This window comes from Protomyctophum bolini (genome assembly GCF_963924005.1).
Source record: "Protomyctophum bolini genome assembly, chromosome: 10".
Classification (NCBI taxonomy): Eukaryota; Metazoa; Chordata; class Actinopteri; order Myctophiformes; family Myctophidae; genus Protomyctophum; species Protomyctophum bolini.
The window spans coordinates 41,162,641-41,185,717 of record NC_137871.1 but is presented as its reverse complement, the minus strand read 5'-3'; the positions used below and the strand labels follow the sequence as shown (position 1 = coordinate 41,185,717).

The window sequence follows — 23,077 nt, the reverse complement described above, 5'->3', positions numbered from 1 at the left end:
CATGGTGTTGCCACCCTGCTGTGTACTGTAGTCCCCTCTGAAGAACCCATGGTGTTGCCACCCTGCTGTGTACTGTAGTCCCCTCTGAAGAACCCATGGTGTTGCCACCCTGCTGTGTACTGTAGTCCCCTCTGAAGAACCCATGGTGTTGCCACCCTGCTGTGTACTGTAGTCCCCTCTGAAGAACCCATGGTGTTGCCACCCTGCTGTGTACTGTAGTCCCCTCTGAAGAACCCATGGTGTTGCCACCCTGCTGTGTACTGTAGTCCCCTCTGAAGAACCCATGGTGTTGCCACCCTGCTGTGTACTGTAGTCCCCTCTGAAGAACCCATGGTGTTGCCACCCTGCTGTGTACTGTAGTCCCCTCTGAAGAACCCATGGTGTTGCCACCCTGCTGTGTACTGTAGTCCCCTCTGAAGAACCCATGGTGTTGCCACCCTGCTGTGTACTGTAGTCCCCTCTGAAGAACCCATGGTGTTGCCACCCTGCTGTGTACTGTAGTCCCCTCTGAAGAACCCATGGTGTTGCCACCCTGCTGTGTACTGTAGTCCCCTCTGAAGAACCCATGGTGTTGCCACCCTGCTGTGTACTGTAGTCCCCTCTGAAGAACCCATGGTGTTGCCACCCTGCTGTGTACTGTAGTCCCCTCTGAAGAACCCATGGTGTTGCCACCCTGCTGTGTACTGTAGTCCCCTCTGAAGAACCCATGGTGTTGCCACCCTGCTGTGTACTGTAGTCCCCTCTGAAGAACCCATGGTGTTGCCACCCTGCTGTGTACTGTAGTCCCCTCTGAAGAACCCATGGTGTTGCCACCCTGCTGTGTACTGTAGTCCCCTCTGAAGAACCCATGGTGTTGCCACCCTGCTGTGTACTGTAGTCCCCTCTGAAGAACCCATGGTGTTGCCACCCTGCTGTGTACTGTAGTCCCCTCTGAAGAACCCATGGTGTTGCCACCCTGCTGTGTACTGTAGTCCCCTCTGAAGAACCCATGGTGTTGCCACCCTGCTGTGTACTGTAGTCCCCTCTGAAGAACCCATGGTGTTGCCACCCTGCTGTGTACTGTAGTCCCCTCTGAAGAACCCATGGTGTTGCCACCCTGCTGTGTACTGTAGTCCCCTCTGAAGAACCCATGGTGTTGCCACCCTGCTGTGTACTGTAGTCCCCTCTGAAGAACCCATGGTGTTGCCACCCTGCTGTGTACTGTAGTCCCCTCTGAAGAACCCATGGTGTTGCCACCCTGCTGTGTACTGTAGTCCCCTCTGAAGAACCCATGGTGTTGCCACCCTGCTGTGTACTGTAGTCCCCTCTGAAGAACCCATGGTGTTGCCACCCTGCTGTGTACTGTAGTCCCCTCTGAAGAACCCATGGTGTTGCCACCCTGCTGTGTACTGTAGTCCCCTCTGAAGAACCCATGGTGTTGCCACCCTGCTGTGTACTGTAGTCCCCTCTGAAGAACCCATGGTGTTGCCACCCTGCTGTGTACTGTAGTCCCCTCTGAAGAACCCATGGTGTTGCCACCCTGCTGTGTACTGTAGTCCCCTCTGAAGAACCCATGGTGTTGCCACCCTGCTGTGTACTGTAGTCCCCTCTGAAGAACCCATGGTGTTGCCACCCTGCTGTGTACTGTAGTCCCCTCTGAAGAACCCATGGTGTTGCCACCCTGCTGTGTACTGTAGTCCCCTCTGAAGAACCCATGGTGTTGCCACCCTGCTGTGTACTGTAGTCCCCTCTGAAGAACCCATGGTGTTGCCACCCTGCTGTGTACTGTAGTCCCCTCTGAAGAACCCATGGTGTTGCCACCCTGCTGTGTACTGTAGTCCCCTCTGAAGAACCCATGGTGTTGCCACCCTGCTGTGTACTGTAGTCCCCTCTGAAGAACCCATGGTGTTGCCACCCTGCTGTGTACTGTAGTCCCCTCTGAAGAACCCATGGTGTTGTCACCCTGCTGTGTACTGTAGTCCCCTCTGAAGAACCCATGGTGTTGCCACCCTGCTGTGTACTGTAGTCCCCTCTGAAGAACCCATGGTGTTGCCACCCTGCTGTGTACTGTAGGCCCCTCTGAAGAACCCATGGTGTTGCCACCCTGCTGTGTACTGTAGTCCCCTCTGAAGAACCCATGGTGTTGCCACCCTGCTGTGTACTGTAGTCCCCTCTGAAGAACCCATGGTGTTGCCACCCTGCTGTGTACTGTAGTCCCCTCTGAAGAACCCATGGTGTTGCCACCCTGCTGTGTACTGTAGTCCCCTCTGAAGAACCCATGGTGTTGCCACCCTGCTGTGTACTGTAGTCCCCTCTGAAGAACCCATGGTGTTGCCACCCTGCTGTGTACTGTAGTCCCCTCTGAAGAACCCATGGTGTTGCCACCCTGCTGTGTACTGTAGTCCCCTCTGAAGAACCCATGGTGTTGCCACCCTGCTGTGTACTGTAGTCCCCTGCTCCCATGCTGCTTTTGTCCATTGAAGATGCCATTCTGATTGATCTAAAGAGGCTTTAATCGAGGTAATGCAGCTTGAATATTAACATTTACACAGCTTAAGCTGTACATTGTGTAGTGAAAATGATTCAACGTCTGCAGAGCTTGTTCAGGCAGACAACTGAAAGGATGGCCAATTCCTGATCAGCTGATCAGTCACATGTTGACTCCATGTGATTGAGCGGGGCTATTTAAACTCCCAACTCCGCCTGTGAACTCTCTGCTCCAGCTCATTCTTGTTTTAGTCCTCTGGTAAGCTGCTCTGCTCTATGATGGTTTCTGTGCTATATGATCAGGATTTTGCTAATGATGCTAACTTTTACTACAGCAGCCATTGCTAGTTATATTATGGCCCATAGCACTTACCCCACCCCCTTAGATAGCAATTCTGTAGACTTAGATAGCATTTGATACAGACTTATAGCATGTTATGTAAACAGCATAAGTGCATTGTATGTAGTCATAGCACGTCATAGTACATAATGTATATCATAGTAGTATAGATGTATAGCTTATATGTATAGTTTCATTATAGATATTCCACGGTTACTTTCTTAGCTTACGCATGTTTCATGATAAATGTTTTTATGTAATGTATTCCCCATGCTTTTTGTTCTTGCTTAATGTAAGTCGCTCTGGATTAAGAGCGTCTGCTAAATGCCTAAATTGTAAATTGTAATTGCTTTCAGTCATGCTAACACTAATGTGTCTTAGTGCTACTGCTAGTAATACTTCTACCATTATAAGATTTTTACATAAGTGTTTTTAATGCTACTACTTAATATGAGGGTTAGCTAACCCTGTCCCTCATTTGTAGTGAATTACTAGGCACATCAGTTGCTAACTTTGCGTTGTTTTGATGAATTGAACATGGTGGACCCTCTTGTAAACAAGTGTAATGCTTAATTGGGTCGTCCACTTACAGTTAACAGTCTTTGTATTGAGTTTGTGCTTGACATGTACTGTAATTCTGCAAAATGTTAATACATATTTCAATCAATATTGTTTTATGAACAAAGTAGTAATGAGCATTTCTTTCTTTTCTTTAGGACGTTGCTGGTCTCCTGTGTGGCTCCATCTGGAGGTCACCAGGGTTCTGAGTCACTCAGATCCTGACTGGTAGTGGTGATATGTAGATGTGATCAATCAGGGCTCTTTGAAAATAATAAACAATAAAATAATAAACCAATATAAATAACTAGATAATAATATAAATAAATGGATAAAACGAATGATAAAAAATAGATTATAGTAAAATAAAAGTAAATTAAAATAGTAAAATAAAAGTAAATTAAAATAGTAAATAAAATTAGTAATAGCATAGTAATGGATAAAATAAATATAATTATTAATATAGACAATAATACATCAAATAAATTAAATTATCAATATAGTAATACATAAAATTAGTAACAACAGTACTACATAAAATAAATAAATGTATACAAAATAAAATTAGTAATTACAGTAATACATAAAACAAATACAATTTGTAATGCATGAAGTAAAATTAGTAATAACATAGTAATACATCAAATAAATACAATTAGTAATATAGTTATACATAAAATTAGTAATAACATAGTAATATATAAAATACAATTAATACATAAAATAAATACAAATACTTTGTATTGTAATTATAGAATGACTTAAAAAAATATATATCAATCACATCTACATATCACAACCAGGCTATATTGCCAGCAGTCAGGTGGACTGTAGACTCACTACAGCTGTCACAATGTGTCATACTGTGTTTTGACCCAACTGGCCTCCAAGGAGAGGCGAGCATGGAGACGGACATCTGATGATACACGAGAGAAGACGCCAAAGTAATAAAAGTAATGTTTCATGTTGATTTTAATTTATTCATGATGCCATATATCTGTAAATAGTAATTCTTTTCTTGTTAATAAAATCCAGACTATTGGCAGCAACAAGGGAGTGATGTGCGAAGTCTTTCTTCCGGATGTACTGCAGGTCTCCCGCTGTCCAGGATTCTGCATTCCTCTGAAGACTACTCAAAGTAAGAGACCCTGTTAGGCCTGTCAAAAAGAACCCTAACTTAAACGTTTATTACTGTAAGTGATATGTTTAGCTTCTGTTTAAATGTTCTCTATAAATAAAAGTTTGATGTACTAGGATGTATATACTGTATGTTGTGACAGGATAGAATACTGTATATATCTGGCTCTTGGTCACTCTAATCAATCTTTCTTTGTTAGGATGAAGATCGCTGGAACGTGGCTGCTGGACAGGGGGTGCACACACACACACACACACACACAGAAAGGCCCCCCCCCCTTCCTCAGAGGACTCTGATGAGCTGTGAGTAGGAATATTTCTTGTTAGGATGGATACTGTTATGGTACGAAGTATAGCATGGCAGTATGATTCCTCCTAGTGGCACTGGTTGAATGTCTGTCAGCTCTCCAAGCTAATCAAAGTCTTAATGACACCACTTCAACCCCAGCATCTCTATTCTGGGGGGAGCGTTCAGCCAAATTAGCAGATCTACAAGCTCACACCGCGTTGCAACGTGTTGTGAGCTTGTAGATCTGCTATTTTTGGCAAATCAATTTGTGTAGAGTGAAATCGGAGCATATACCAAATGCTCTCTTTAAAGATCTGTTTTATCAAATCTATAGAGGGTTTAAGTGGTTCTGAATATGCAGCTCAACAAAAGCTAATTTGGTCTTTATTTCTTTCTTTCTTAGGACGGAGATCTGTGTAGATGCCGGAGGACCTCCGACCTGGGCCTGCCCGGTGAGGAACCGCACAGTAAGAACCGCTCTAGGCCTTTCACTATTATGAGGTTTCTTTTTACTGGACGATTATTTTCGCTCAAATAAATTGCAATTAAATATTTAAGTGTGGCCCGGATGGTTAGCTCAACTGTCTGGGCACCTAGGCTGCCAAGCCAGCCGGATGGCGTGCTGCGGGTGTGTTGTTTAAAGGACAGTGTTCTGTCCAGCTTCACCGCAAGATATGTTGGGGAGGAGTGAGACTGTAAAAATATACAAATGACACCACTGCTATCACCGAAGAGCACACCCTAATTGATCACGTCTAGGAATTCCAACAATTTAGGCAGTTATCACATACTTTATCCAGAGTGACTTACAGTAAGCAACAAGAATAAGAAGTAAGCTAAGAACCCAACGGTAGACTATCCAGACTATTGGCAGCAACAAGGGAGTGATGTGCGAAGTCTTTCTTCCAGATGTACTGCAGGTCTCCCGCTGTCCAGGATTCTGCATTCCTCTGAAGACTACTCAAAGTAAGAGACCCTGTTAGGCCTGTCAAAAATAACCCTAACTTAAACGTTTATTACTGTAGCTTCTGTTTAAATGTTCTCTATAAATAAAAGTTTGATGTACTAGGATGTATATATGTTGTGACAGGATAGAATACTGTGTATATCTGGCTCTTGGTCACTCTAATCAATCTTTCTTTGTTAGGATGAAGATCGCGGTAGACGTCGCTGGAACGCGGCTGCTGGACAGGGGGTGCACACACACACACACACAGACACACACAGACACACACACAGAAAGGCTAATTTGGTGTGTTTTTTTTTTCTTTGTTAGAATGGAGATATCGATAGGCGATCTGATGTTCCCTGGACAGAGATCCGTTCCAAAGCTCCCCCCCCCCCCCCCCCGGGGGCTTCCTCAGAGGACTCTGATGAGCTGTGAGTAGGAATAGTTCTTGATTCTTTCTGAGGATGGATAACTGCTTTTGTACTGTTATGGTACGAAGAATGGCATCATTTACAGTAATCCAAATGTTTTAAATATTTTAGGATAAATCTAAATGACTCTGCACAATAGTTTGAGAGTCAATATCTCGTATCATGAGCGTGCCTCTTGGTCTTTGTAACAACTTGAATACAAATTACAAAAGATGTTGGACTGTACATGTGTTGATGCCTCCTAGTGGCACTCTGGTTGAATGTCTGTCAGCTTTCCAAGCTAATCAAAGTCTTAATGACCCTTTTGTTAACCACTTCAACCCCAGCATCCCTATTCCGTTCAGCAAAAATAGCAGATCTACAAGCTCACACTGCAACGTGTTGTGAGCTTGTAGAGCTAATGGTTTCTTTCTCTCTCAGGATGGAGATCATAGACACAGCTGGAGGCTGGAGCCTCTAGAGATGGAGATCTGCAGGTCTGTCCATGGATGGGAGGACGGAGGACGGAGATCTGGGTAGACGCTGGAGGACTTCGGACCTGGACGTTCTCAGTGAGGAACTCAACGGTACGAACCGCTTTAGGGTTATGGCTTTTTTAGACTTCGTAAAAAGCCAATCGTCCGTTGCCGATAATTGGTCGATCCCTATTGTTAAACGTTACTGTAAGTGCATGTGTATGTTGTGACAGGATCTCAAACTATTGTGCAGAGAGTTAATATCTCATATCATGAGCGTGCCTCTTGGTCTTTGTAACAACTTGAATACAAATTACAAAAGATGTTGAGGACTGTACATGTGTTGATGCCTCCTAGTGGCACTCTGGTTGAATGTCTGTCAGCTTTCCAAGCTAATCAAAGTCTTAATGACACTTTTGTTAAACACTTCAACCCCAGCATCCCTATTCTGGGGGAGCGTTCAGCAAAAATAGCAGATGTACAAGCTCACACTGCAACGTGCTGTGAGCTTGTAGAGCTAATGGTTTCTTTCTTTCTCTCTCAGGATGGAGATCATAGTAGAAACAGCTGGAGCCTCTAGAGATGGAGATCTGCAGGTCTGTCCATGGATGGATGGGAGGACGGAGATCTGGGTAGACGCTGGAGGACTTCGGACCTGGGCTTGCCCCGTGAGGAACTCAACAGTACGAACCGCTTTAGGGTTAGGGCTTTTTAAGGCTTCGTAAAAAGCCAGTAATCGGTCGATCCCTTTTCTTAAACGTTACTGTAAGTGCATGTGTATGTTGTGACAGGACACATGCACACGCACACGCACACACACACAGCAAAGCTAATTTGGTGTGTGTGTCTGTCTTTCATCCTTGGTTAGAATGGAGATCTCAGCTGATGCCCGAGATCCGAAGCTTTCCACGGGTGTTTCTGCTGAGGACTTCTGGGTCGCTGGGAGGCTCGGACGGAGCTGGAAGGTTCGGTAGACGCCACTGGAACCCGTTTAGGCCAGGTTAGAATTTGAGATTTTATAATGGCCGATTTAATTGTCGCTCAAATAAATTACAAGTAACAATTTAATTGCGGCATACTAACATTCTAAATAAAACTTTGGCTTTTGTAGGCTTTGTAAACAAAAAGCTGCACATGGCATAATTCAATAACTTTATACACTAAAAAAAGAGAAGAAAATTACAAAGTGACACATTTAGAGCTTGTAGATCAGTTGCTTCATTATTTCTTTAAAATGTTTGAAAATATATGAACATTTTCAACATGGAGACGATTATGACTATTATCCCTAAAAAAGTATCTAAAATACTTGTCGATTAGGTCATTGTGACAGGCCTAAATCCTTCTAGTTGTGTTTTTTTATATCATGTTCTGTAATCAGTTAGGGTTGACTATAGACTTTTTTTAGGAACAAGATCATCATGCCGGTGAAGAGCACGTTTCTAGCCGATGGAGCAAATATTTCTGATCACCTTTGGAGTTACATCACAGCAAGGTAACTATACAACACACACACACACACACACTATGATCATGACATGACATCAGCTTGTGACTGCAACTTGTTCCTGTTCGCAGATGACTCTGCACTGCTAGTCTCGGACAGGAACAAACTGCAGGTTGAAAAGGCCCTCAGCTCTGAACTCGGTAGAATCTGCACCTGGCTCGCTGATAACAAACTATCTTTACACCTGGGAAAAACTGAATCCATTCTCTTTGGATCTAATAGTAATCTCAGCAAGGCAAATGGCTTCTTGGTTAGAGTTGGTGACAATGTTATCACACGTAAAGATGAAATTACCTACCTAGGTTCCATCCTGGAGGCTAATCTTTCCGGTGATAAAATGGCCACCAACGTAATCAAAAAAGTCAACCAAAGAACAAGATTCCTTTACAGGATCTCCTCACTGGTCAACAAAAACACCTTGAAGACCTTCACAGGAGCCCTCGTACAAAGTTTCTTTGACTATGCATGCACCTCAAAGGCCCTTAAAACTAGGCTCCAGACCTCCCAAAACAAACTGGTCAGGCTCCTACTTGGCCTCACCCCCCGAACCTACCTCACTCCTGCCCACTTTGACAGGCTGGAATGGCTTAGGGTCGACGACAGAGTACAGCATCTTGCAATGGGTCTGGTCCACAAGATTCGATACACCACCAAGATACCCATGTACCTACTTTTATGTTAACGAAGTCCACACCCACAACACCAGAGGGAGTGCAACAAACTATGTACAACCCAGATTCGGCACAAACAAGGGACTAAATTATTTTCACTCCTATGCCACCAAAATGTGGAACGCCCTACCAACAGTCATTAAGACATGTGAATCCCTTGACTCCCTTTTTCCCCTCACTGTATAAGTTTATTTTCCCTTTTTACCTCCTTTATGATGAATTCCTGTTCTGTTCTTTGACTATATAGAAGTGTCTTATTTGTACGTCTCTAAATGTTTTGATGAATTGAACATGGTGGACCCTCTTGTAAACAAGTGTAATGCTTAATTGGTTCGTCCACTTACAGTTAACAGTCTTTGTATTGAGTTTGTGCTTGACATGTACTGTAATTCTGCAAACTGTTAATACATATTTCAATCAATATTGTTTTATGAACAAAGTAGTAATGAGCATTTCTTTCTTTTCTTTAGGACGTTGCTCCTGTGTGGCTCCATCTGGAGGTCACCAGGGTTCTGAGTCACTCAGATCCTGACTGGTAGTGGTCATATGTAGATGTGATCAATCAGGGCTCTTTGAAAATAATAAACAATAAACAAATATAAATAACTAGATCATAATATAAATAAATGGATAAAACGAACGATAAAAAAATAGATTATAGTAAAATAAAAGTAAAATAAAATGAGTTATACATAAAATAAAATTAGTAATAGCATAGTAATGGATAAAATAAATATAATTAGTAATATAGACAATAATACATCAAATAAATTAATATCAATATAGTAATGAATAAAATTAGTAATAACAGTAATGCATAAAATAAATAAATGCATAAAAAATAAAATTAGTAATACATAAAACAAATACAATTTGTAATGCATGAAGTAAAATTAGTAATAACATAGTAATACATCAAATAAATACAATTAGTAATATAGTTATACATAAAATTAGTAATAACATAGTAATATATAAAATACAATTAATACAATAGTAATTAATAAAATTACTTTGTATTGTAATTATAGAATGACTTAAAAAAAACCCAATATCAATCACATCTACATATCACAACCAGGCTATATTGCCAGCAGTCAGGTGGACTGTAGACTCACTACAGCTGTCACAATGTGGTGTACTGTATTTTGACCCAACTGGCCTCCAAGGAGAGGCGAGCATGGAGCCGGACATCTGATACACGAGAGAAGACGCCATAGTCAAAAAAAATGTAATAAAACTAATGTTTCATGTTGATTGTAATGTATTCATGATGCCATATCTGTAAATCATTATTTTCTTAATAAATTATTGCATTTATACCCGGGTGTCAGTTATGGGTCCATTACCCTTAGATCAAATGGTTCATAACAAGGATGAGGAATATTTAGTTATAGTTAATGTATTTTACAGATTTAGACCATCTAAAACCTAGCCGAAGGTTTTCTGAAAACCTTCAAATTCTTATTAAAACAATAAATAAAGGATGTAGACGGGTCGATCCCGGCATAAATGGTATAACGTATAGGTTTCACCAGGTCTAAATGGGCTAAAAGGAGGCCTCAGGTCTTCAAATGAAGTGTGGAAAGCTGAAGGAGGTGATGGACCTCAATGTAAACGAGTCTTTAATAATGCTTTTCTGGGTTTTATCAGAGCTTGTGTTGAACTGGGCTCTTTCTACAAACTCTTAATGACTGTCACTTTTAGGCCAACACTTCCCTCTAGTGGGTACTCGGAGTAATGACAGCCTTACGTGTTTCAGATTTAATAAATGCAGTAATACTACACAGTACATACTGCTGCAAATATCTTTGTTTTCTTTAACCAGGCAGAACAAATAATGTAATAAAATATAATTTAACAATCTAATTAGATCTAGTTTATAAAATAAATAAATTAGTTAATACAATAAATAATAGACGATGTGTTTTTTTCTTAAATAAATATAATTTAAAATGTATTAATGAATAGAACTACCGGTAGTTTGAACTTAATAGCCCTAGGGTTAGCCCTTAATAACCCTAGTTATAAGTTAATACAATAAATAATACTAGACTGTTTATTTTCTTAAACCAGGCAGAACAAATGTAATAAAATATTAATTAATGGATCTATTTTAATAGGACAATTAGTTATTAGTTATTTTTATTATTAATCAATAATCTAATCAAACTATCACCAATAATAAGCTCCGGAGAGCTATCTTTGCAGCCTGCCTTGTCGATAGACAATTTGGACCAAAGTGGATTTTTTTTTAAATTAACCACGGAGGCAGTCTGTTGCGTGTCCACCAACTGCAGTGTGTGCATGTGCCGGTCACAGGTGGGGGCTTGTTTCCAAAATCACCTGAATCACTGAATGCTCCTTTAAACCCCCCTCTGTGAATTATCTCCCGACAATGACCACCTATAGGCATACATTTTCCTTTACAATAATAATCATACATAATTCAGACAACCCAACAATGTCAAGAATGAGACAGGCAGACAGAGAGAAGCTTGTGAGATTTAATCAATCCACAATGCACTATACAGCGGACACTCAGAGCATAATGGTGTGTTTTGTACAGTTCTTATAGCTCCAACACGGTAATAATTCATTTCTATGACATTTCTATTACGCTATGTTCTGTATCTCGACTAGTGTTGAGTTGAAGGACAATATAACTCTGGTATCGCATGTCTCTCAGTGTGCGGCTCTCAGTGTGGGGTCCTTGATGGTGGGGTTCCAGGGGGTCCCCCCCCCAGAAAAACAAAACAAAACATTGGTAACTCTGAAAGTGTACAAATGTAATATCATTTGTACACTCGCAGAGTAATGGGGGAATTGGGGGTAGGGGAGGGGGGGAGTTGAGAATCGTGTCGATAAATAGAATGATACTATTCATCGGGGTGCATACTGTACTTAGTTTAGACTAGTCATTGGTTAGACATGGGTTAAGGTTAGGTTTAGGTTTACTGCCCCGTGGGAGGTTAGGGTGCATACTTAGTTTAGACTAGTCATTGGTTAGACATGGGTTAAGGTTAGGTTTAGGTGTGCTGCCCTGTGGGAGGTTAGGGTGCATACTTAGTTTAGACTAGTCATTGGTTAGACATGGGTTAAGGTTAGGTTTAGGTGTGCTGCCCTGTGGGAGGTTAGGGTGCATACTTAGTTTAGACTAGTCATTGGTTAGACATGGGTTAAGGTTAGGTTTAGGTGTGCTGCCCCGTGGGAGGTTAGGGTTAGGGTGAGGGTTTGAGATAGGTTTTAGTTGTAGGACTAATGACCAAAACCCTAACGTCATCACCCAAGCTGTTCAAACACAACACAATAATCACGCACTCATAATATCACTCACAGACGCTAGAATAAACATAATAATACATAAACAACATAGCAGGCTTGGCTGCCTACCTCGCTGCTGCAAGTTCTTCAAAGACAGGCAATTCTCTATAATAAACAATTTCAGTTTTACAAGCCACCATGAAAGCGTCAGAGAGTGTCACCTAGCTGACTAGCTGTGGCTGTGTGTGTTTTTTTGTGGATAAAAGGCCAGTGTCTTTTTTCAATGGGAACTGATTAGATTGATCAGGTTCACCTGTGGTGCTGCTGATGCCCAGCATGGCATGGTGCTGCAGATTAGCCTGGCAAACCCACTCCCCCTGCTGGACAACATTTCACTCCTGCCTGCCTGAAAGCCTCCCTCACTCCCGTTGAAACTGATTGAAACAGCCAGCAGGTACATTAGCATATTAGCATATCAACTCAGTTTGAAGTAAAGATACTGGTATCGTGTGTGTGTGTGTGTGTGTGTGTGTGTGTGTGTGTGTGTGTGTGTGTGTGTGTGCGTGTGTGTGTGTGTGTGTGTGTGTGTGTCGGTCGCATGGTATTATTTTAATTACGCAATACACATATTAATACATTTACTTACATTATAAATTATGTTGAACTATGTAACTGTTCTTTTGTGAATACAATATAATTTTGTCCAATCCGTATGGTAGAGTATGTTAATACAATTTTAATATTTGGTCTCCCTCCACTTCTATCTATGATTGAGACTTTTAGCTTGTGTCAAAGAGGTTATGTCTCACCTACCTGTAGGATGTCAGAATCTGACACAAGGTTTAGATTTATCCTCTGAGCAAGCAGGTAGGCTCTATATTAGCTCAATGGAGGACACCATGGTTCAAATCTGGGGTAGAAGAGAAAAGTTTTGATTGATTGAATATTTTATTAGCACAGGAAAGTATATAGTTCGATACAAGGTCTGCTAAGAGGATTTTAAACCTTTTAAAGCCTTATTAGTCCTCTTGCCAGAATATGAACCCTGGCATTTTGAGTACCCTAACGTTTTATGTTAGAATTGTTGAGTATATGGGTACCCAGCATCTAGAAACAGCCGGGTGCTAACTTGCATAATGTTGAGCAATTTTCATAATTGGCATAATATGTGACCATACCATTAACAACCTATTATGGCAAAACATTCAAATATTTCATCATGCTTTAAGTAGCATGTGACGTGTCAAACTAGGGGGTTTTCATGATGCTGAATCCATTCCAAGCATTAGTTTTGCACAAAAAAACACTCACACAAATGTGATGAGGTCAGCACATTTGGGCATAATTTATTCTATACATTTGAGCCACAGACCACCTTTTCATGAGATTCAGCATCTCAGACCCAAAACGAAAGAATATTTTGTTATTGGTGGATAAGATTTTGTCCACAATTCTATGCTGTAGCAGCCTATTGATGTGGTACCATATAGGAGAGATAACGGGTAAATTGATCAAAATAACAGTTTTTCTATACATTCTCCAATTAACTCTAAAAGATGGTCCCCATCATTAGCTGGGGACCACCTGGAACCCTCTCAGGGACCACTGGTGGTCCCCGGACCACTGTTTGAGAACCACTGTGCTATTAGGTACCGGTACCGCCCTGATATGGGGCTCTCTACCCCCCCACCCCTTCCCTCCTCCCCACCACATTAGTATGGATGATACGATGGGTGTGGCCAGGCATAAGGTGTGTACTTTGTCTCAAGTACTGGGGCTCAACCCCCAGTACTTTATCCAGCACTGCCCCCCCCAGCCAATGGGCTTTAACTGGAGGTGCCACACTCCGCCCACCTTTCACCAGCCCACAAAGAAAAGACACAAAAAGTAGTTTTATTTGCAGAGGAACCAACAACACGATCACTCATCCATCATCAGACAGACGTCAACACCAGTCAGTCACCAGCAGCAGGCTCAGAGTAGACCTCAAGATGGTGAAGAACTTCTACATTCTGTTTGACCGGGCCTCTCCGGCGGCGTTCAGCCGAGGAGATGTGGTGTCCGGCCGGGTGGTCCTGGAGCTGTCCGTGGCCAGCCGAGTGCAGTCCCTCACGGCGCACGCCGAGGGTCTGGCCAAGGTCCACTTCAAGTTGGACGCAGAGGGTTTGGCCAACAAGGTCAACCTTGAGGATTGGGTTTCGGTTTCGGACGCCATGTCGTTTTACGTAAAGCACCACAAGGCGGAGGTGGAGTACCTGAACCGGCGTGAGGTTCTCCTGTGTGCAGGTAAGAATTTTGCTAAAAAGACTCAGTTTTTTTACTACTGAAATGATCTACATTGACACATTGTGAGCTTGTAGATCAGGCTATTTCGTACTATTTTGTAATGTTTTTCAAAAAACAAAAATGCCTAACAAGTTTAGGGATAAGGATTAAGTCAAGATATACAGTAGGGCCCCTATAGGTGGTCCTAAAGTGTTATTGCGTTTATTCCCTTGGTATTTATACAGAATTCTGTATACTAAACATCCCTAGTTTTGGAATACATTCATTATTAATGTGCTTTTTCAGAATGGACAAAATTTGAACTCTTTTCACAATATCGACATTGTAAAAAATAGTTCATAACAGCAATGTTAATATTTGTTATCGGTATCGGGGCCGAGGAAATGTCACATCGGTGCATCCCTAGTATAGCCTCAGCCTGGCTCCTGCCCTGAATCACAGAGCCACGGTGCATCCCTAGTATAGCCTGGCTCCTGCCCTGAATCACATAGCCATTAGCCACGTAAAAATAAAAGTTTCTGGTGAATAATGAAGTGAAACAAAATGAAACTTCAGGCTGAGTATCAGGTTATCCCTAGTATATTGTTATGCAAATCTAATTGGATCACTAACTCACAGAAGGACAGAAATACATCGACTCTTAATTGGTATCGACAAAACTGGTTTATTTGTGTCTGGTTTCCAATCCGGTTTTAGTTTTGGTGTGGAAATAACTTAAATAAACAATTAGTTTTGTGACATGCACCTTCGACAATGTATAAATGTCTCAATAGGAGAGACTAAATATTTTAAAACCACCCCAACTGTATATTGTTATACAGTTATATTGCATTAACATATGGTACTCTTCCATACGGATTCGACAAAATAAAAATGTATCCATTAAATAAAAGTTACATAGTGCCGCTTCAACGTTGTGTGCTTGAGAAGAACCATGTACTGTACTCCATGAGAATATAGATGGAGCGTTTGTAAAATAATTGATAAAAAATAATAGTAATTTGCTACTGCGTTGAAAGGGGATAAGAGAAGAAAATTAAAAGTGAAAGAAAACACTGGTTTTGTGTAAGAGAAATGAGAACTTATTTTCCATTTCTTTGTTCCATTTGTCTGGGAATTATTTTGTGTTAAATCGTGATTCAACTCGTATCGTGAGTTGAGTGAATCGTTTATACATCATGCCTATACTAAGGGGATGCATGTGTTATTCCTTTTCCTCAGACGACGGGAAGGCCAGCACGCTGCCTGCAGGCAGACACGAGTTCCCCTTCAGCTTCCAGCTCCCAGATGAAGACACCCGGCTGGCCACGTCCTTCCACGGCCGACACGGCAGCATCCGCTACTGGGTGAGAGCCAAGCTCCAGAGACCCTGCTGGGCCTCCGTCACCGAGATCAAGAAAGAGTTCACCTTCATTGAACCCATCGACATCAACACACCCTCTCTGCTGGTACGGACAATAGCCTACAATGCATTTATATTAGATACAGACAAAAGTGCTCATTTTGGTGTACTTCTCTGTACGTACAGTAAGTATACTTTAGAAATAGTTTCCCGTTTCAGTTTTCAAATGTATAAAATGTATTCAAATAATATAGATCTTACGTGCTCACAATGTGACGCATTGTTAACTTGTAGATCGGATATTTTCAAATGGCTGAAATCGGCAAAATGTATATATGGCTTTTGTTAAAGATCTACAAAGTAACTAGTAGTAACTAACGTTTTCAAATAATTATAGTGGACTACAAGTAGAATATAAATACTTCAGTGCTCAAGTACAGTACCTGAGTAAATGTCCTTAGTTACTTTACACTGGATACAAAATAGCCCAAATATATACAATCAAATACAAAATACATTGAATCAGATTCTATATGCTTTGCTTTTAGACATCAAAGGGGGCGTCAGCCCCTGCCTTTTTCCCCGTCTGTAAAACAACTGCCCTTTCCAGACCACAAATGCAGCATTTAGTATGGTGAAAGAAATGCAAATGCCACTGCCATGCCATGCCGGAAGGCAGCATTCAGGAGAATTGCTTTTTTTTAGCTGATCTACAAGCTCTCTGCGACACGTTGTGAGCTTGTCGATCTGCTATTTTTGCGTTCTCTCTTACGGGATTTCAGCCCCTGCCCCTTTAACACTCTCTGCACGTCCCTGTCCACGACCTTCACTGTCTGCCAGTCAAACGCAGAATAGATTTCAAAACACTGTTCACCTCCTGCAAGTTAATGTAAACACGTGTTTTGTTTTTTGCTGATTTCAGGGATCACGGTCTGTCACCAAAGCAAAGAATATGACTGCGTGGTTATGCAACGTGGGACACCTGTCCATAACGGCTAAGATCCACCGCAAGGGTTACATGCCAGGTGAGGAAGATCTTCTCTAATCAACATCCCATGTCTCTGCTATACTATAACATGACATCAATCAAAGTGTGTTTGCGTTTTTCCCCCCTTTTTCTCCCCAATTTAGTCGTCATTGCCAATAGGCTCTATATGCACATACGGCATACGCCATTTTTGGAACAGGTGTTCCATGTAGTGTACATACTGTACTACTACATAGTGGTTCTCAAACCTTTTCATTTCAAGGACCCCCCATAACTCTGAGAGTGTACAAATGGAAACAAATGCACCCATAAGGGCCCATTTGGTTACACACCCGTGCGGGGCCATTTGGAACCCGCTCAAGGACACTTGTATTTTCATTACAAAATGATTTAAAGATAAGATAATACACAAAGTCAATAAAAAAATATGAAGGAGAAAGCCTAAAAAAAACCCCAGGGGCTTGAGAAGTGGCATTCTCCAGGAATGTTTGTACATTCATAGCATAAAAACTACATCACATGGAACATGCAGATCTAATACATTGATTAGAAGACAGATATCATACAGAGAGAGGAAAAACAAGAAAGGAGCAGAACATAATAATCACAATTGTCAGAAGTCAAAGTCACCAAACAGTAAAACCTCTATAGGAAAATATTGAATGGACACCAGGTTAATTTAAGACAACTCCCATAGATGTAAAGGCAGAGAATTCCATATTTTAGAATAGACCCCCTGAAGCCTATATTAAACTGAGTTTAATATTCATCATTAATCTCTCTCCTCCTGCTCCTATATGGGTCTTCCTAGGCGATGTCATCCCCCTGTTCGCCGAGTTCCACAACGCCAGCTCTCGCTCCGTGACGCCCAAGGCCTACATCGTCCAGAGGCAGACCTTCACCGCTGAGGGCTCCGTGCAGGAGAAGCGCTACGTCGTGGCGACGCAGTGCGGCGTGGAGCTGGGGCCGCACTGCTCCGAGATGTGGCTCGGACGGCCCTTCAGGATCCCCGTGGTGCAACCCTCCATTCTGCAGTGTCCCGTCATCAAGGTGGACTACATGCTCAGGGTAAACACATCCTTTTGTACCCCTCTCTGTTCTCGTGGTTTTAAGAACTCATTCTGCAGTGTCCCGTCATCAAGGTGGACTACATGCTCAGGGTAAACATCCTTTTGTACCCCTCTCTGTTCTTGTGGTTTTAGAAAAGAGAGGAACTGATTAATACACAGGAAATGGAACTCATCTTACTGTAAAGGGAGTGTGTTCTTTACAAATAACAATATATGTGCTCATATACACACACAAGGATTAAGGTTGTCAGTCGCCACAACTGACCTCAGTCATTTTGATTCCATAAAAGCCAGCTTGCCTTCTATGGAAGCAGGTCTGTGATGCACTGTGAGCTTGTAAACGGCTTATTATTTTAAGATTAGAGCATTTTTTAAGTGGTCAAACTACCAATATGTTCAGAAGCACCTTCCATAAAATCTTAACAGTCTTGGATATTTCATATAAAAGCAAAGGCTAAAGGCCCAAGCTGTGCTTTCTTCAGCTGGTCGACAGTATGTAGAACCGGAACAATAATATTACTAGAACATATCATAATTTCACAAATTCTGTTAATTGTTTCGGAACCAGTATGGGGGAACTCCTTTCACAATGTTTCACAAATGGCACACATTAGGACTTGATCTGTGATCATACAAACATTTTCAGCTGTGAGATTTCATGATGTTACATCATGTCCTAAAACCTCTCTCTCTCTCTCTCTCTCTCTCTCCCCCCATGATGCTTGCTTGTCCTCAGGTTTGTATGGAGATCCGCGGGACGTCCAAGCTGTGTGCGGAGCTGCCGCTGGTGATGGGAACCATCCCTCTGCGCCTGTCTGGCAGCACCTCCACTGCCAGTGGTCAGGTGATGGACACCACCACTGGTCTCGACCTGTTCGGCAGCCCCACCTCCACTACCGGTAGTCCGGTGGCGGTGATGGACAGCCACCCCTTCACGGCGTGTGATGTGATGGACACCAGCCCTCTCCTCCAGCCGTTTGGCAGCTCCAGTCCGTACCCGGAGTGGCTCCACCAGGCCTTACCCGAGCAGCGTGAGTGTAATTATCCAATATCCTGTCTGTCTTAACCACTGAAGCCCTCTATACTGAATGTTGAACTGAGCTTGCTCTGTAGCTGGTCTGCTCTGCTCTGCTTTCCCCATCTCTATATTACCAAATCATGCACTTTGCCTAAAATACACGATCTATAAGCTCACAGTCACGATGCTTCACTACACAAAGCGCTGTGAGCATTTAGATCAGTGATTCTCAACCTTTCCAGGCTGTGACCCCCGCAGATTGCGGCCCCTAGATGTGTCACAGAGACTACATTTTGTTGGGAGCGTTCTACCCATTGCTGGCTGTCTGAATACCAAAGTGGTGGTGCTCCCCCCCCCCTCCTCTCCTCTCCCCTCTCTCTCTCTCTCTCTCTCATTAGCAGGCAACAGTACAGCACTAATACTATCTCTCTCTCTGTTTCTGGCACAACAGCGCCCCTACTGGTACTTATAGTCATTGGCTCATTAACCAACGTCACATAGGTGAACACATAGGTGAACACGGACATTGCTGTTCACTCAAAAATAAATTGACATATTATTGCTTATAGCAGCTTTAAGCTCGGTTCCACAGATACTGTACATTTCGTGAAAGTACAAGCTCACAATGCCTCACGTTGTGAACTTGCATTACATGTGTAAAATACTGTTTTGTTTATCGTGACCATTATTATCTGAATGGCAGTTTGGGTGGTGTCCCACAGGGCTCGATGCTTGGCTATGCACCGTTCTAAAGTCCAGACATGATCCCCAAATCTCACTTCTGTTTGCTTTTTCTCCCTTCCCTCAGCTCCTCCTGAGTACAGCTCCGTGGTCACAGAGGAGGAGGCAGAACAATACACCTCCTCCTCGTCTCCTCCTGCTTACTGCGAGGTGAGTCGGAAACAAGACGTTTATTATTGGTGGAGGCCGCTGAATATAATTAAAAACGTTAAGGTTTACTATGCGTTTTATTCTTGAAACTCAGCCATGTTTTCTCTCCATCGTGTGTACAGCTTGACCCCTACCCTCAGCCCTAGTCATGATGAGACCTCACCTACACTGAATGACCTCACCTACACCGAATGACCTCACCTACACTGAATGACCTCACCTACACTGAATGACCTCACCTACACTGAATGACGTACGGAACCAGGAGCTCCATCCGAGCCTCAAGCCATTCTGACCAGGAGCCCCATCCAAGCCTCAAGTCATTCAGCTATACCTGGATCACATCTCTCTGATAATGGACAAACTGTGTGTTTGGCAGAGAATCTCCCTGAAACTATATGTTTTAGCACAGAAAGGCAGAGGGACATTCATTAATACAGACAAGATAAAACCAGACAGAGAGAGGGACATGTTACTATTCAGACAAGATAAAACCCAAGAAGTAAGTACCATCTCCCTGACAGTTCCTAGTGGTCCTCCAAGTGGATGAAGAAGGCCCTCACCAGAAGCTTGTTCAGAGTATTGAGACATTTTGTCAAATAGCTGCTTTGCCCAGACAATCAGGTTCATGGATGGTTCAAGAAAAAATATGTTTTAGAATCGCCAACAATCGAACATTCCTGACCTCAACTCCCTCACCTACCTTAATATTTCAGATACTACGCACAGTCGCACACCGGCACATGACACTTTGCATATACGATTGCACACACAAACATCTGCACACTATCTAGGTACATACTGTACACATAAATACATTAAATAGATGTATGGTATGCACATTGTGCAGTGTACACATACACATAGGAAGTAGCACACAGCACCTTCAATTACCTCAGAGTATGCTATGACTAATGTACTATTGTTGCTATTTATTATTTATTTGTTACTGTTATTATTGTTGCTACAATGCTTATAGGAACCAAAGAATTGTACTCTTGTATGCTCGTATATAAGATGTAACAATAAAAATCTAGAATCTTGAATCTTCTTTTTTTATGTGTCACTTGATGTTTATGAGTTCATGAGAGTTGCAGATCACAGACTGATGGTTTTAAATCATGCTTTGATCAGAGCTCACCTGCAAGTGAGAAAATGATCTTCTTATGGTGACACGAAGAGAGAACCATTTACATTACAATGTAGGCATTTAGCACTCTGGAGCTGTTCAATGGAAAGAACTTTTCTTAATGTTTTTTTTGTGGCTTTCGCCTTTATTTTATATCTTTATTTATCTTTGTTTCAGTCGGCGACATTAACACCGGTGCTCGACACCAGTCCCTGGGCAGAGGTCGAAGCTCCAGCGAGGGTCCTGTCCAGGGTTTTGGTTCAGCTTCAACGAGCCGCTGCTACAAGTACGTGGCTTCACGTCTCACACCCGGGGCCAGGCCTTAGGGCCAGGCGGAGCTCAAGTGTGTGTCCGAGGACGCCAACCTGGTGTCCATCCTCCACAGCATGGAAGAGCACCACTTTGTCCGAACCCTGATCAAGAACTTTGACCATTTAGAGGGGAGGACCTGCGGATTGGACTGACCGACGTACACGTGGAGGGTGGATGGATGTGGTCTGACGGCTCCATAGTGGCGTTGAACACTGTGCAGAAACAAACTATGACACGCAATGGAATGACGCGCCCTGTTCTAGAACAATAACTTCTGTTTGTTTATCTCGTACAAACACTCAATGATTGTACAGACGGTTTGTCTGATTCGACCCACTGACCTGTAGCCTACTTGTACTGGCTGTCTAGTCTCCATAATAAATGCACATTCAAATATGCATTTGTTTGCTGATCATGCAATCATTTTGTGTCCAATTGTGAGAAGAGAAACGTGTTGTGATCTTGTGATTCAATAGGCATACTTTAAGTTATTTAGATATATAGTTATAAGTGCTTTACAAAACAAGGTAAAAAGAAAGTCAGTATGATAGCCATGATAAGTAGCCTATGTAATTTAGTCATTCATTACCTTATGAAGCATTTGCAAATAAACAAAATATAGAGCTGTGAATGATTCATAGGGGCCAGACTCATCACCTCACTATGCATGGGTTCTATTATATGTTACCCACTTACCGTAGGTCTTTGGTTTTGGTGGGAGGTGTTTAGAAAAGGCAAAAGGAATGCTCTGTTAATGTGGCATCCTGTAACTGTTTCAACTTTCAAAGATATGTAGTTTATTTCTTTGGTCACCAGAGGGCGTCCTTCTAAAATACAATACACATGATATTTAAAAACAAGATTAAAGATACCAGTGAATAGTAAAATGCCAGGCTATGTCCACCCCACTGAGTCCAACCCTATGTCCAACCTAAGCTAGACCGCATACCTTGACAGTCATAAATAAATCTGGAATAAATACAAAATAACTTAAGAGCTTAATAAAATGTGTGCTACTTTGTAATTTTACTTTGGGCCTGTGTGCTGTTTCTAGGTGAACTGATACCAACAGTGTTTACACATTCAATGAGAATAAATAAATACATAAAAATATATAGTAGGCTACCCTAGCAGTGGTAAAATACACTGGTCAACAGTAGGCTAAGCCTACATCTTATGAAATGCATTTGGAAAAAGACCATAGTCCATAGCAAAACATGATTAGTATAGTATTAGCCTACCCTTGTTTTATTAAAAAGTGGTACCATTTGCTGAACAAAAACGTGAATGAATGTGTTGAATGTGTATACTGTAGGCAAAGGCATGTATGCAGGTAGCACTCTGGGATTCCTTGTAAATGAATAGAATAGTGCAATACAAAGTAATTATTGAAGTAAGTAAGCAAGCAAGCAAGAAAGTGTGTGTTTTAAAGTGTACTACTACCTAAAATGTCTATGCAGTCTGCTTAATTATTAAATCCATGGTAATAAAGTACCATGTGTGGTGTGTTGCCATGTCCCTTTAGTATACGCGAATTCGGGCTTGTTTTTCTGCTTGTAAATTATTTGTAGAAAGATGGGTTGCTGTTTTTTGGGCTTGTCATAATGTTGTTTAAACCAATCGGTGTTTCATTTTCAAGCCAAGGACCCCGAAATTAATATATATTTGTCTGCGGACCCCCATATATGAAAACATTTTAGTGAGACCCCCATATATGAAAAAATGTTAGTGAGACCCCCATATATGAAAACATTTTATGCCAGCTAGCTATAGGGAGTGTGGGACCCCCATACAAGATTTGTGTTGTTATTGTTAAAATGTGTATTCCACATTTTTCAAAATGTCTTTTGTTGTTGAAAATAGCAGATTTCAATCAATCAATCAAGCTCGGGCTTGATTGATTGATTGATTGATTGAAAATGTTATTATTCACAGTATGTAGAATGGGTACATTTCAAACGTCAATACAAAACT

General features: G+C 41.9%; 1 protein-coding gene across 1 annotated transcript; it reads left to right on the top strand.

The window, feature by feature from the left end:
• Window positions 1-14,058: 14,058 nt before the first annotated feature.
• Window positions 14,059-21,255, top strand: LOC308322300 (arrestin domain-containing protein 2-like; the record flags this gene model as incomplete). The annotated part of the gene is made up of 7 exons (XM_080773502.1): window positions 14,059-14,353; window positions 15,575-15,801; window positions 16,618-16,720; window positions 17,495-17,751; window positions 18,490-18,784; window positions 19,580-19,662; window positions 21,118-21,255. The coding sequence occupies 7 exons, from the start codon at window positions 14,059-14,061 to the stop codon at window positions 21,253-21,255; spliced, it is 1,398 nt and encodes a 465-aa protein (XP_080629628.1).
• Between the last annotated feature and the right edge of the window lie 1,822 nt (window positions 21,256-23,077).